Raw genomic sequence first — 15,014 nt, 5'->3', positions numbered from 1 at the left:
ATTGGCTAGCTTTTGTGGATCCCATTCTGAGGCATCTCTCTCCCAATTCAGGCTTTGTGAATCCCAGGGATTTTCCAGGTACCTAAAAGTAAGGGGTGGTGATGCTCAACCTCACAATACCTATGTCCCTTTGTCAATGTAGCTCCAGGAGCCTGAAGGCCCAGGTCCCACAGCAGCTCATTCAGCTCCATGTTGAGGAGCTGGATCGGCGAGTTGGCAGGAAACCGGGAAGTTCTGACAGTGGCCACATTCTACTAAATGTTCTTATTTTGACAAAGTGGCAAATTTCAGCAAAAGTATCTCTCATCAGAATTTGCACAACCAGCTCTAGCAGTTACCCATGCAGGGCCGGCACTTCCACTAGGCGACCCTAGGCGGTCACCGAGGGCGGCAGGTTTTGGGGGGAGGCATTTTGCCACCCTCGGTGGAAATTCGGGGGCTGGGGGTCCTTCCGCTCTGGGTCTTCAGAGGAAATTTGACGGCGGGTCCTTCACTCGCTCCGGGACCTGCTGCTGAAGTGCCCCGAAGATGCGGAGCAGAAGGACCCCCGCTGCCGAATGCTCAGAGGAGGAGCGCTGCCGCCTAGGGTGGCAAAAATCCTGGCGCCGCTCCTGTACCCATGTGCTCTGACTGCCATTGTGTACTCATTATTACTTGTGGTCCTGGATCATTGGGTTAATAATAATGCAGAGCTATGATGATAGATAATGGAGTAGCCCAATCCCTACCCAGCACGATATATACTGAGACTCAGCAGCTACTCGGGGCTAGGTGAGAACTTTGCACAAGTGCATCCTGATTTCTGTTAACCACAACCCTGCAAGCGACACCACACTGCCCCCAGCAGGCAGACACTGGTGATTCTGTGAGTCTGCTTTTCCAACTGGATCTCTTGGAGAGCATCTTAACAAGAAGAATTTTCTCCATTTTTGATTATAATTAACTTTATCAGAAGGACAGGCTTGGGAACCTGAGCAATCATCACTTGCTGTTGTAGCAGGAAAGAAATGTTATCACTGGGTTTGTGTTTTGTTTTGTTTTATTTTAAATCTGAACCTGATACAACACTAACCTTTTTCACTCTGCTTATTTATGTTTGGAAAGTGGAACCTCTAAACCACTAAGCTCCATATTAGATTCTTTTCTTTTACATTTGCAGGCTGAGATTCAGTAGGATTTGGGCTCCTAACTCCCTTAGATGCCTTTGAAAACCCCACTTGATGTCCCTGTGGTATTATACTAAATGGTCCTTTTCTTTAAAACAGCCACAGAAAGAAGAAAACAGCTTCTGAGGTTGACTTTGTCCTCCCATCGAGGTGCTCCCTGAAGGGTCCCTTTGCCACTGAAGAAAAAATTCCACATCATCAGGAGCTCTACGGAGAAATCTGAAAGAAGCTATGAAAAGGTCACAGCTGAGAAAGGTAAATTATTTGTCATACAGAAACTTGTTTTGGTTGACCCAAAGTAGATTTCTTTGAGTTTGACAAAGCTTTCAACAATTTTTTTATTTGGTTTGACCCAAACCATTTTTCCACCAAGTTTCTGAGAACTTTAAGTGAATCATGAAGTCATTCTTTTGCCCATTTGTATCCCTGACCTTGGCTGAGGTTTCTAACTACAGGCATGATCAACATATAAAGAGTGAATCCTGGGTAACCTCTGATGGACTTGTGAGATCTGCACTCAGACCCCACATCTCCACTTCTGGGCAGCCTTGAGGGAAATGAGATATTTTATTGGCCTTTTATTTAATTTTTGACAGGATGATAAAACTGTTCGGCTTTCCAATGAGATCTCGGACGGTGAGAAAGAAGCCATTATGAATAGAAGGCCAAAAGTACTGGCATGCCTCAAGAGCCTTGGCATTGCCTGTGAAGAGGTAGAGTCCCATCATGCCCTAGACCAATCTAAGGAGAACAATCTAGTATGTTAGCCACCTGGACAGTGAGTGAGGTGCCTGGTACAGTGGGAGGAAATGCCTCCAAAATCCTACCCCATGGAGATGTTCCCCATGCAACCAGGAGCGGCGAGTTATATGGGACCGTGATGCTCATGCTCCAGCAATATTCAGGGCCCAGAGGCCTAGCTCCACCAATGTTTGGGGGGGTCTCTCCCCCAGACCCACCTGCTGCCCCCACTTGCCTCCCCCGGGTCCCCGCGCATCCCTGCCTCTCCCCTACAGCTCCATGCTGCCTCTGCTCAGCTGGCTCCTGGCATCAACTACAGTCGCAGGGTCCTGGTGTTCCCCATCCACTAGTGCCAGGGCAGGCTGACCCTGCCCCTGCCCTCTGCCTCAGACTCTTCCCTTTTCTGGCGGGACCCTCCACCAGCACAGGGGGCCCCCCTGCCCACAGTCACCGCTCCTACCCCATGCTGGGCAAGGGGCAGCCCCATCCCCCACCCCCAGTGAGGCTACAGTGAGGGGCAGCAGCAGGGGAGGAGACGCACATGTGACGGCAGCCCCCTGGCACCCACCACGGGGGAGGCGAGGGAGATTCCTGGACCTGAGAGGGGCCCTAGGAGCACATGCAGTGACAGTGGTACGAGGTGAGTGTGCTGCTGAGGGGGAGAGGAGGGCCCCTCCCCTGGAGCTCACTGCTGCCAGTGGGGAGAGGGCTGGGGATAGTCCTCCTCTCTGGGCCTGCCTGCACCCCAAAATCCTCATCCCCAGCCCAATCTCACCCCAGATCCCGCACCCCCAGCCAGAGTCCTCACCCCCCACACCCTAACCCTCTGTCCCAGCCCTGAACCCCCTCCTGCATTATGAAGCCCTCATCCCCAGCCCCACCCCACAGCCCACACCCCAATCCTCTGGGCCCTAGCCCTGAGCCCCCTCCCATGCCCCAAACCCCTCATCCCCAGCCCCACCCCAGAGCCCTCACATTTTAACATTATTTTAAAAAATATATATTGGCTTACAAGGCAGGTGGGGGGCGGGGGCAGAACTTGGACCTGTTCTGGGCACCACCAAAAATTATACAAACCTGACGCTCCTCCCACCACCTAATATGCTTGCAACGCAACATTCCCAAACCATCAATGTGGCAACCCATGGCCACAGACATACAATGCTTATGTCCTTTGGCAGAGGTCAAACTTGGGGCCTTCAGGGCTAAAAGAAGAAGATGCCCCTATCCCTGCAGCGAAAGAAGTAACACACTTAATAAGTGCAGTAAGGAGCTTGCTCAGCCTAATGACTACAGGGCTCCGTATTCAAGTGAATTTAGCCAGTGCTTACTGAAGAGCCTTTACAGTGTGTGTGTATATAGCACTGGGATTTTGAAGCCAGACAGAGCCTGCAAATGAGAACAGCTGGGTAGGGGACATTAGAACCGTCCCTGTAGTGCATAGATAGCGTTAGAGGGACAGAGAATTGGGTGAGTTATTGATACTTGTCTGCCTTATTATTAGTGTCAGTAATGAACAGAGTCTATGTAATATACTTTCTACATGTGTCATAGCCCCCTCTGCTGGTCGAACCTCACAGAGGGTAAAAGTCAACCACTGCTGCCCACCTGCTGTGCTAACTCTGTTAACTGGCATGGTGGAGACATGTGAGGAACCTCCCAGGATTGTTACCCATCATTAATAAGTGGTGGTCCTTGGAGGGATGTGAGCTCCAGTGGATCTGACATATTTGGGAACATCTCCCCTTTGATGGCTTTGCAATTCTAAGCCTAAGAATCTCCCACTACTTCCTCCTCACAGTAGTCTTCCTTCAGTTCCAGGGATAGTGATCTGAGTTTGTTTGCTGCTCCAGATTCAGTATCCATTGGTGACACACTTGTCATTAATCTTTTTTTTGCATTAGTACTACAGCAGGCTGACGTTTTGCATTCACCACATTTAATAATTTTCTTTTTGTGATAACAGAAATGTAATTTTTTGACAAAATCTTTCAAAACTTTTTGAAATAATGAGAGTTTAACATTTGTTGGGGGGTAGACAGGCAATGGGGGGATAATTTTTGGGTTTTCATGCTTTGACCAATCCTTTTACCTTTTTGATAAACAATTTGGCCCTCCAGAAAAGAAAGCAAACATTTTTATGGGAATAAAAATCATTTCTTGAGCAGCTGCATTTCATACATTAATTTTTGGACACCAAAAATAGTCCTTCTACATTACACATGTTTAGTTAAAAAACAAAACAAAAAAAACCCTCAATCCCTACATCATGGAGCGTATGGAAATCAAAGGGAGTTAGGCACCTAATTGCATAGGTGCTTTTGAAATCCCCTCTAGGCACTTATGTGCATCCCTTTTAAAATTCTGGTCCTGGTCTCTTGGTTGGTACACAGGATTTTTAAGCACAAAGGCCCAGAGATTCAAAGTGCCCTCAGGGATACTGGGTTGCCACTGTGTGCTGATGGCTGAAAATGCAGGATAAAATACATTTGCTCTTCACTCAGGATTGGAGACACAGGTCATTATGCACCAGATAAGGAATGCTTCCTGATATAAGGCAAACAATTCTGGGAATTTGAGGTGCTCTCTGTGAATTTATTGAAAGGATTTGTACCAAGAGTTGAACAGCAAGGATGGCTCAGCAATTCTAGTTCATTTGTCATTCCCTCTTTTCCCTTCCCCAGGATAACACGCCCAATGTCGCTGTCCTAGGATCAGGCGGAGGTCTGCGGGCCATGATAGCCCTTCAGGGAACCTTGGTGGAGATGAAGAATCAGGGTCTTTTGGATGCTGTCATGTATCTGTGTGGGGTATCAGGGTCCACCTGGTAGGTGCATGTCAGTAGAAATGAGAATGAACCAGTTTTCCTGCACAGAGTTGGTGGTCACTGGGCATTCTTATTATTATTCAGCTCTGTACATTTTCCAGGCATAATGGGTGAGATTTTCAGAATTGCCTAAGGGTATGTCTGCACTGTAATTGGGGGCGGGGGGTGAGGTAACAGGTATGCCATACCTGAGCTAGCTTTAACCTGGCTTTCTCCGGCACCAATGGCAGTGAAGCTATTGGGCTCGAGCGTGATCCTGGGTAACATACTCAAGCAGCTCGCCCCCACTGGCAGCCATGCTGCCACTGCTCCAGTGCAATTGGCACTCACACTAGCTTGATCAAAACCAGCAGTGTCTGCACATGCTGCGGTCACACCTCTGATTTCAGGGCAGACGTACCCTAAGTGACTAATGCTCCTAAGTCACTTTTGGAAATCCCTCCTTTAAGTAGATAAGTCAGGAAAAGCGTGCAATGTGAAAGAAATAGAGTGACACATATAAGGTCACACAGTAGAGCTGGGACTAGAACACCAGTCTCTTAAGCCTTAACCCCATGCCCTGCCCCATAGGTATCTGCCGTCTGGCCAGGCATAGAGAACTGGAGGTGCTGGGTGAAAAGGTTAGAAGACGCAGAGGCATTCTGGGCAGACTCAAGGGCTGTAGATGTGAGGATCAGTGGAGGCCAGAAAAGTGATGTTTACAGCACCAAGGTCACAGAGGGTACAGTTCCAGCTGTGAGGACAGTGAGAAAAGGGCAACATGTGGGAATGGTTAAGGGGGTTCATTGGGGCTTACGAAGAGAGAAGGAGAGGGAAGTGTCAAACGGGGCCCCGGTACTGGGGCTTGGGAGGAAGGAAGACGAGTGGAGTAGTCAATGGAGAAAGAGCTGGGAAAGGAAAAAGTTCAGACGCTTCTAGCTGATCAGCCAGGGCAGAATCAGAGTCTCTTGTGCCTGCTGCATAGCATCTTACTCTTAGAGTCACTTCATTGGGGTGAGTGAGGGTGGCCTAGTGACATGGACAGTGCGTGTGTGCGCATGTATGTATGTGTTGGTGTTACCACTTTCCTCTGCTAGGCAGGATCATAATTGCTTCTCCCCATGTCACACACCCTGTATTGCCAAAGTAGCTTCCCATTAGCTGAAGAAGGGCCCTAGGCTCTGGTTCAGACTCATAATGGCCTGATTAGTGTGCTTGTCCCTGCCTTCTGTTGGGTAGAGTCGGAATTGCTAATGCAGCCATCATAGGTCCTAGAAAAGCAGGTAATGGAGTTTCTCCATAGCTCAGAGTGGCGGGGGCCTTGGCTTTGGTTTTGGCTTTCAGCAGAGGATCAATCCCTATTATTGCCATAACTTTCTCAGTGGCCATGGTGACAGACAGCCATGGATTAAGTCCTTGTTAAGTCACAGATTTGTTACAATGCCAATATGATAATTAGAATCCCCTCTATTAAAAATAAAGGGTATGAAGATTAAAAGGGGGGGGGTGGATTCCCCATCCTATTCCCTCAGCCTCAGCCATATTTCTTCTGTTTCATTAAAAGGTGCATGTCTTTCCTCTACAAAGAGAAGGATTGGACAGAGAAATTGCAGGTCTTGGAAGAAGAACTGTGCGATACACTTCCCAAACCTCCATGTGATGTTCTAAAGGCGTTTTCTATCTTGTGCCAGGCAGCTGAAGATGAACTCTTCTCTCTGACCGATGTCTGGGCATTTTTTGTCTTCCTTTTCATGTTGAAGAAGGTGGGTTGCTGGGTAAATCGAGAGTGGTTGCACTGAAAAGTCAATAGATTTACTTAATATATTCTTCTCTCTCTCTCTCTCTCTCTCTCTCGGCAGTACTTGGAACTCAGGAGCAAAGTAGTGGAAGGATAATAGCTCCTGCTAATAGTTTCAAGGCTATCTGAACCCCCAGAAAACTTTGTAATTCTCAGCCTTTTCCCCTTAGCTCTCAAAGATCACTGCAGTATGTGAATCTAAAGAGAGGACTTCAAGGCTGCTTAAATGAAAGTTTCATTCACAGTCTTGAATTTTCAAGAATGGACCCTTCAATCTAGCAGACTAAAGGTTTAACATGATCCAATGGCTGGAAGTTGAAGTACGAGAAATTCAGAAAGAGAAAAGGTGTACATTTTTGACAATAAGAGTAATTAACTATTGGAACAACTTACTAAGGGTTGTGGTGGATTCTCCATCACTGACCATTATTAAATCAGAGTTGGATGTTTTACAAAAGTTGATTCAACCCAAAACTATTTTTTAAATTGTTTTCAGGTTATTTTTGGAGGTATGTTTTTTTAATTGTTTTTCCTTTTATAAAAAATTAGCTAAATTTTTCAAATGAAATACTATTTCAACACAAAAAGTTGAATGTTTCATTTCAAAGTGGACAAAACAGACACTTTAAACTTTTTCATAACTTTTTCTCAAATGAAAGAATTTACCAAATTTCACCTGAATTCACAAATAATTTCAATTTTCTGAAAATGATTTTTTCTTTGAATTTACTATTCACTGGGGAAAAAATTGCCTGGCTTTTCTGCTCCCTAATTCCTATTAATTTTTATGGAACTCGAGCTACGTCTTCACTGGACCTGGGAGTGTAATTGCCAGCTAGAGAAAACATACCCACATGAGCTCTGATGGAGACCCTATGTGTGCACCCACCACAGATAACTTCTCCCTCAGTTCCTGCTGCTGTAGCTACATCAATATTGTATCATGCCAGCACAGGTATGTCTCCTCAAGCTGGTAATCAGATCTTCCTTCTCCAGCATAGATATATCCTAAGGTACTTACCTTGCTTAGTATCAGAGGGGTAGCCGTGTTAGTCTGGTTCTGTAAAAGCAACAAAGAATCCTGTGGCACCTTATAGACTAACAGACGTTTTGCAGCATGAGCTTTCGTGGGTGAATACCCACTTCTTCGGATACCGCTCAGAGTTCTTCTTGCATCCGAAGAAGTGGGTATTCACCCACGAAAGCTCATGCTGCAAAACGTCTGTTAGTCTATAAGGTGCCACAGGATTCTTTGTTGCTTTTACCTTGCTTAGGTGCTTTGGAAAAGCTCTTTACATGCTGATCTGTATCTTTAAGTGCCTAAATATTTTTGAAAATTGGGGCCTAATTCCCTTAGGCCCATTTAAAAGTCTCCACCATGGACTGTAAATACTCTGTTGTTTGTGCATACTAGAATGAGGTAACAACAACAAAGATCATGGTGGTCTCATTAAAAAAGGTCTTTCTAATTCCTAGTCTGAACTAATTCATCAGGAACAGAATTGCTGGGAGCATCACCAAAACATGTGTCTTTATGTGCTAATCAATTCTTACCCTTCCAGTGTGACCAGACCACGTTATCTCAACATGAGGTCGCCTCCACAAGTGGGACGAATCCTTACCCCATCTATGCAGCAGTTGAAATGAAGAAATTGCATGAAGAAGGTGGAAACAGCCCAGGTAAAACAACAGCAAACTGGTGTTCTTAGTGAGAGCAGCTATCGCTGAAATTTCAAGTACTCTGTCGAAAAATAAATATTGATGTTGCCTCTTGCCCTTTTTCCTACTATAAATACTTAGAAGTGGAGTCACTATTTACTAGAGCTGAATGTAATCTAACAGGGTATTTTTAAAGTCTAAAAATGGCCTTTTTGGAAAAAGGGTTTTTGGGGTTTTTTTGCATAAACCTGTCAGCTTATATATATATATAATTTTCAATCAAATGTTTTATCAAGGACTTTACAAAAGGGTCATGCAATGTTCTTCATTTCCTGAAAACCAGGGTTGTCAGTAAATGAAAACTTCCCATAATTGTTTCAAGAGGAACTTTGAAAACATTTTCAATATACATGACTATCAAATAAGCTTATGATAAATTGCTAAATGAATTTTTAAAAAGATCTGTTTTGAAAATGAAAAGAACTTGGAAAACATTAGAAAATGTTGTGAAATTGATGCTTGTCTTTTTTGGTTAGCTCTGCAGGTAAATAAATCACTTTTAGATTTTACATGTTATGAGTCATTTTTTCTTGATACCTTTGGATCAAAGTGGTGGGAGGGAGGGCGGAGAGCGGCTGTGATGACCACCAGAGCACTTCTGGGACATCCAAAGACAGCATATTTTGGCCTAGGAAGGAAACACCAGATGGAGGAGGTCACCAGAGAAAATAGCATGAAAATGACCATGGGTGGAGGAACAGACAGAAAAGTAAATGGGATTCATTGATGGAGCAAACAGAGCAGTGGGGGAATTGAGAAATTATTGTCATCAGTGAAGAAAGGGCCAACAAGAAGCTGGCATTTGAAGGGCTCTTTTTTCAAACCTTACCTATGTTTCACAGGGACCTGGTTTGAATTCACCCCCCATGAGTGTGGCTTTCCTGGTCCAGGGGCATTTGTGTGCACCAAGTACTTGGGAAGCAAATTCGAGGATGGAAATTTGAAAAAACAGAGGGAAGAGAAAAATATCCACTACCTGCAAGGTAAGCATTCAAGCCCCTGATTCTTAGCAGATAGGTAGATAGATAGGTAGGTAGGTATGTAGGTATTGCACATCCACCATGTTATTCTAATGTAGCGTGAGAGCTACCTCATATTATAGACCTATATGGAATGTTTCCAGCCACCCAACCGTTCAGGTCTCATCCCAGTCTCAGAGCTCTCTTGCCAGCTGCTTGTATCTACCCAAACTTTCTTCAAACCCTTTCAATCTTCCTTCTGTATCCTCATGACATTCACTCACATGTAACCCCCTTTTCTCAACCTTCTTCCCCCATCTCATCCTTTCTTTGACTTATTTAGCTCCTCCTGAATCATGGCTAGCATTTATGTAGATAGTGCGTCCTGTCCACATAGCTTAAGAAGCTTTTCAAAAGTTTAGTGAGCATCAACATACTCATTTTACAGATAAGGAAACTGAGTCATCGAGAGGGGAAGTGGCTTGTCCAAGGTCATAAAGGTCAGAAATGGGAAGTGAAGGAATAGAAGTCAGGTGTCCTAATGACTAAGAAACTGCCCTGTCACTAGAGCTCAAATTTTCTAATGAACCTAGGAAAGTTAGGAAGCCCAGCTTGCGTGGAATTCAGGTGGGATTGGGGCACTCAACTCCCATGGTCTCCTTTGAAAATCCAAACCATTTTCCTTCCTATTAGTTAATATCCAGTGTTTACTTGGTCTTTTTATATTTATTTATTTAGTCTGGGAATTTCCAAAGGCTTTAAAAGAGTTGAGAAGTTGTGCACATGTGTTTGTAAGGGGGGGATTTTCAAAGGGACAAAGGGACAAAGGGCAGTTAGGCAACCAAGTTCCGCATAAATTCAATGGGCTTTGAGGTTGTGATTTTTGAAAGCACCAAAAATGATTTAGGAGCATAAGGCAACTAGAAGTCAATGGGGATGTGTGTTCCTAAGTCGTTTAAGTGCTTCTGAAAATCCTAACATAGGTGTCCAACTCCCTTAGTCCCTGTGAAAATGTCAGCTTCATTCATTCATTCATTCATTCATTCATTCATTCAAATATGTACTATACCAGTCAAACACAGTCCATCCTAGGCTCCGGTTGCCTTTGAAGATTGTTCATAATGCATCGCCTAATGTAAGATAACTCCAGCAGTTAATTATCCTTAGTGGGTGAAATAAACTTTCAAACTTTCAGGGTAGTTAAGCTCTGGAATACTCTTCCAAGGGAGGTGATGGAATTCCCATCACTGGAGGTTTTTAAGAAGAGGTTGGACAAACACCTGTCAAAGGTGGTCTAGATATATTTGGTCCTGCCTCAGTGATGATCTCTTGGGGTCCCTTCCAGCCCTACATTCTTATGATCCTGAGGTAACACTAAGACCAGCAGGATTGTAAATATAACAAAGACCACAAACAAGACCACGACTGCCTCCTGAGGTTGCCTTGTCTCACCCACCTCTCAACTTACTACGGGGCAGGGATAACCCAAAAGTTATCAAACTCTCTGGGCAGGGATTGCCTTTCTGTCTCATGTCTGTACAGTGCCTAGCACCATGAGGTCCTCTTTCATTGCTGTGTGACCTAGGCACTGTGATACTACAAATACTAATATTAATTATTAGGGCTGGTCAAAATTTGGAATTTCCATTCCATAGGAAATTTGAAAATTTGTTTGTATTCTGAATCAGGATGAAAACAAAATTTTGACCTTTCTCACACAATGTTTTCCATTTCAGGTCAATCAAAATGTTCCGTTTCTTTAAAATTGAAAGGTTGCCTTCCTATTTCTACTCTTTAGACATTGTCTGTTATAGTTTCATTTACATTGTATTATAGAAGCCAATTAATTCAGAAATTAAAGGCCATTTCAAAATGAAAAATTGAAACGTGTTCTGGTAAGGTCAACATGCTTCACCGCACATTTATTTTTAAAATAAAATTTTGTCAAAATCAACAAATTTTCATGCAAAGTTTAAATTTTGACAAAGAGTATTTTCTGGTGCAAAAATATTACACTGGAAATTTGTTGACCACCTCTACTTACAATAAGCTTCTTCAGTTATGGAACAATGTGTCAATGAAATTGCAAAAGCACATAACCCATCAGAGACTGGCCTGCCAGTGCCCCTTGACTTTTCTACTAATGGGGCTCCTGACCTGGCAACTCTTTATGTAGAATTAAAGGGAAACACAATCTAATGGGCACTCTTGTAAATAAGGTCTTTTCCTTCTTCTTTTCAGGTTTATGGGGAAGTGCCCTTGCAAGCCGTCAACATTTACAAGGTACAGCAATTTCTGTGTATTGAAGGTAGGGTCAGATCATCAGTTGAGTTGGAACAGGTCACAAATGGAAGAGCTAACGCACCATTCTGTAGCAATGTTTCCAATACCCTACTGTTTATAACACTGATATTGTTATGCATCAAACAGTCATTGTAGTAGCAGTAGTGTAAAGTAGCGTTTGAATGTACCTTAATTGTGGATGGGTTGGATTTTGCAAGGTGCCAAAAGGAGCTAGAGTGCCCAACTCTCATTTTTGCCTTTCAAAATCTCCAGCATTCCAGATAATTTCCAGAATATTAAATGTAAGACTGAGATTTTCAAAGCTGACTTCTGGGTTTGGATCCTATTTTCCATTAATGTTAAAAAGAGTGGGACATAATGTAATCTCATGCTTCAGGTCTCAGCCAGTCACCTCTAGGAATAAGGAAGGAATTTCTTCCCTGATGCACACTTGTAATCTAATTATTATTAGCCTTCCTTTGAAGCTTCAGCAATCAGCTACATCTAGAGATGGGACACCAGCAGGGGTAGACTGATGCTCTGAAGTGGTACTGAGAATTCTCTTTCTAGATGACTGGTTGGTGAGTCATGCTCATGGTCCAACTGGTCACCAGATTTGTGGTCAGCAAGGAATTTCCCCTCAGGTCACATTGGCAGGAACCATGTGGTTTTTTTTCACCTTTCGTAGCAACATGGGGAATGAGTAGCTGCTGGGTTTATATGGGCATGTCTGATCTAATGATTCCCTGCCATTGCCAGGACCTCTGCCACAGGTGCACCTCAGTCTCTCCTGTTCTCTGCCCATGGCACACAATACCTCAGTCTTCAGAGAACTTTATTTAGGCAGCTTTGAAACTCTCCGTTTAGATGAAATCCTGATTTAGAACTTTAATCTGATTTTGCAAATATTTAGCACTTGGGGCAAATTCTGGCCTCACTTACACCTGCATAAATCAGGAGAAAATGATCAGCAATCAGTGGAATTACCCCCACTTCATACCAGCATAAGTGAAATCAGGCCCGTTGTATGGAGGTGTCAGGGAAATCCAAAACTAGAAGATTGATTACTGATGATTTGAAAGGGAAGCAAACATTCAAGGACTGGCCTCAAGATTTGTCGTGGTGTTTTGAAAACAATAATTATCAGGTAATGTCTAGATTATAAAACCTAGATAATTATAAGATCTAAGACTTGATTCTGGTTTCAGGCTGGTTTTGCACTGGTGTAACCTCATTGTATCAAATTGTGTCTTCATTTACAGTTCCACGAATCAGGAGAAATTCCAGTGAAGTCAGCGGAGTTATTTTTTAATAGAGCCAGTTCAAACATTTTGACTAAACAGTTTTCCACCTGAAAATACTGTTTTGTCATAATCAAAAAGTTTTTTGGGAATGTGTCGATTCTGATATAATTTTTGATGGAAAAATTTCAAAATGCTACAAAACAAAATGGAGTATTTTGTTTCGACTTTATTATTTTGTTTCAATCTTATCATTGTATTTGGTTTCAACTTTTCTTTATTTTTTTAGCTAACTAGCTAAAAATATTATATATTACCTTATATTTTATATCACATATTTATATGTAGTATTTTATGTTACCTTATAATGCTTCACTATTGTTCAAAGAAAACATTTTAGTAAGGTTATTTTGATAATTATGAATTGAAATATTTCACAATTTCAGTTCTCCAAGATATTTTGAAGTTTTGACTTTTTGAATCAACTTGAGATGAAAACAAATTTCAGAATGTGCAGTTTCCCATGGGTTAGAAATACTATTTTCTTACCTGCTATTTGTCTGAGTTACACTAGTGCAAATCAGATCCCTGATGTCTAGATCTAAGAGAACCTCAAACCTTAAGGAAAAAACTAGGGCTGTTGATTAATTGCAGTTAACTCACGCAATTAACTCAAAGAAATTAATTGTGATAAAAAATTAATCGCGATTCATAGCACTGTTATACAATAAAATACCAATTGACATTTATTAAATATTTTTGGATTTTTTCCCTACAAGTATATTGATTTCTATTACAGCACTTTAGAGCCTACAAGTCCACTCAGTCCTACTTCTTGTTCAGCCAGTCACTAAGACAAGCAAGTTTGTTTACATTTATGGGAGATACTGCTGCCTACTTCTTATTTATGATGTCACCTGAAAGTGAGAACAGGCATTTTCAAGGCACTTTTGTAGCCGATGTTGCAAGGTATTTACGTCCCAGATATGCAAAACATTTGTGCTTCGGCCACCATTGCAGAGGACATGCTTCCATGCTGATGAAATTAAAAAAATAATGCATTAATTAAATTTGTGACTGAACTCCTTGGGGGAGAATTGTATGTCTCCTGTTCTGTTTTACCTGCATTCTGCCATATATTTCATGTTATAGCAGTCTCGGATGATGACCCAGAACATGTTCGTTTTAAGAACACTTTCACAGCAGATTTGACAAAATGCAAAGAAGATATCAATATGAGATTTCTAAAAATAGCTACAGCACTCGACCCAAGATTTAAGAATCTGAAGAGCCATCCAAAATCTGAGGAGTCAAGGTGTGGAGCATGCTTTCAGAAATCTTAAAATAGCAACACTTAGATGTGGAAACTACAGAACCCGAACCACCAGAAAATAAAATCAACCCTCTGCTGGTGGCATCTGACTCAGATGATGAAAAAGAACATGTGTCAGTCTGTTCTGCTTTGGATTATTATCAAGTAGAACCCGTCATCAGCATGGACACATGTCCCCTGGAATGATGGTTGAAGCATGAAGGGACATATGAATCTTTAGCATATCTGGCATCTTGTGAAGCCAGCTACAACAGTGCCTGTTCTCACTTTCAGGTGACATCATAAATAAGAAGCAGGCAGCAGTATCTCCTGTAAATTTAAACAAATTTGTTTGTTTTAGCGATTGGCTGAATAAGAAGTAGGACTGAGTGGACTTGTAGGCTCTAAAGATTTACATTGTTTTGTTTTTGAGTGCAGTTATGCAACAAAAATAATCTACATTTGTAAATTACACTTTCATGATAGAGATTGCACTACAGTACTTTTATGAGGTGACTTGAAAAGTACTATTTCTTTTGTTCATCATTTTTACAGTGCAAATATTTGTAATAAAAAATAATATAAAGTGAGCACTGTACACTTTGTATTCTGTGCTGTAATAGAAATCAATGTATTTGAAAATGTAGAAAACATGCAAAACTATTTAAATAAGTGTTATTCTATTATTGTTTAACAGCACGATTAATCACGTGATTAATTCCGATTCATTTTTTTAATCATTTGACAGCCCTAGAAAAAATTGGTTCAGTTTTTAACCTTGTAACCCAAACGTGATTTTCTAGATCGCTGGTGTTCAATCTTTTTCATTTGCCGATCCCTAACAAATTTTGTATGGAGGTTCTTTGGAAATCTTAGACAAATTCTGCAGACCCCAAAGGGTCCACAGACCACAGGTTGAAAACTACTATTCTATGGTAATGACACCTTTTGCGGACCCCCTAGACATAGTCTGCGCACTCCCAGGGATC

The 15,014-nt window shown here is 42.3% G+C and overlaps 1 protein-coding gene across 1 annotated transcript in view; it reads left to right on the top strand.

Moving 5' to 3' along the window:
- LOC120392593 (cytosolic phospholipase A2 gamma-like) overlaps positions 1–15,014 on the top strand; it is a 51,426-nt gene that overhangs the window by 12,715 nt on the left and 23,697 nt on the right. Inside the window, exons 2-8 of the mRNA XM_039517380.1 lie at positions 143–212; positions 1,763–1,879; positions 4,592–4,734; positions 6,278–6,476; positions 8,074–8,191; positions 9,073–9,213; positions 11,431–11,472. Of these exons, the coding sequence (XP_039373314.1) occupies positions 143–212; positions 1,763–1,879; positions 4,592–4,734; positions 6,278–6,476; positions 8,074–8,191; positions 9,073–9,213; positions 11,431–11,472 (830 nt within the window). The remainder of the gene's footprint in view (positions 1–142; positions 213–1,762; positions 1,880–4,591; positions 4,735–6,277; positions 6,477–8,073; positions 8,192–9,072; positions 9,214–11,430; positions 11,473–15,014) is intronic.

The sequence above is a fragment of the Mauremys reevesii genome, unplaced genomic scaffold (genome assembly GCF_016161935.1).
Source record: "Mauremys reevesii isolate NIE-2019 unplaced genomic scaffold, ASM1616193v1 Contig104, whole genome shotgun sequence".
NCBI lineage: Eukaryota > Metazoa > Chordata > Testudines > Geoemydidae > Mauremys > Mauremys reevesii.
Note: the sequence above shows the minus strand (reverse complement) of the source record. Positions and strands in the feature narration are given on the sequence as shown.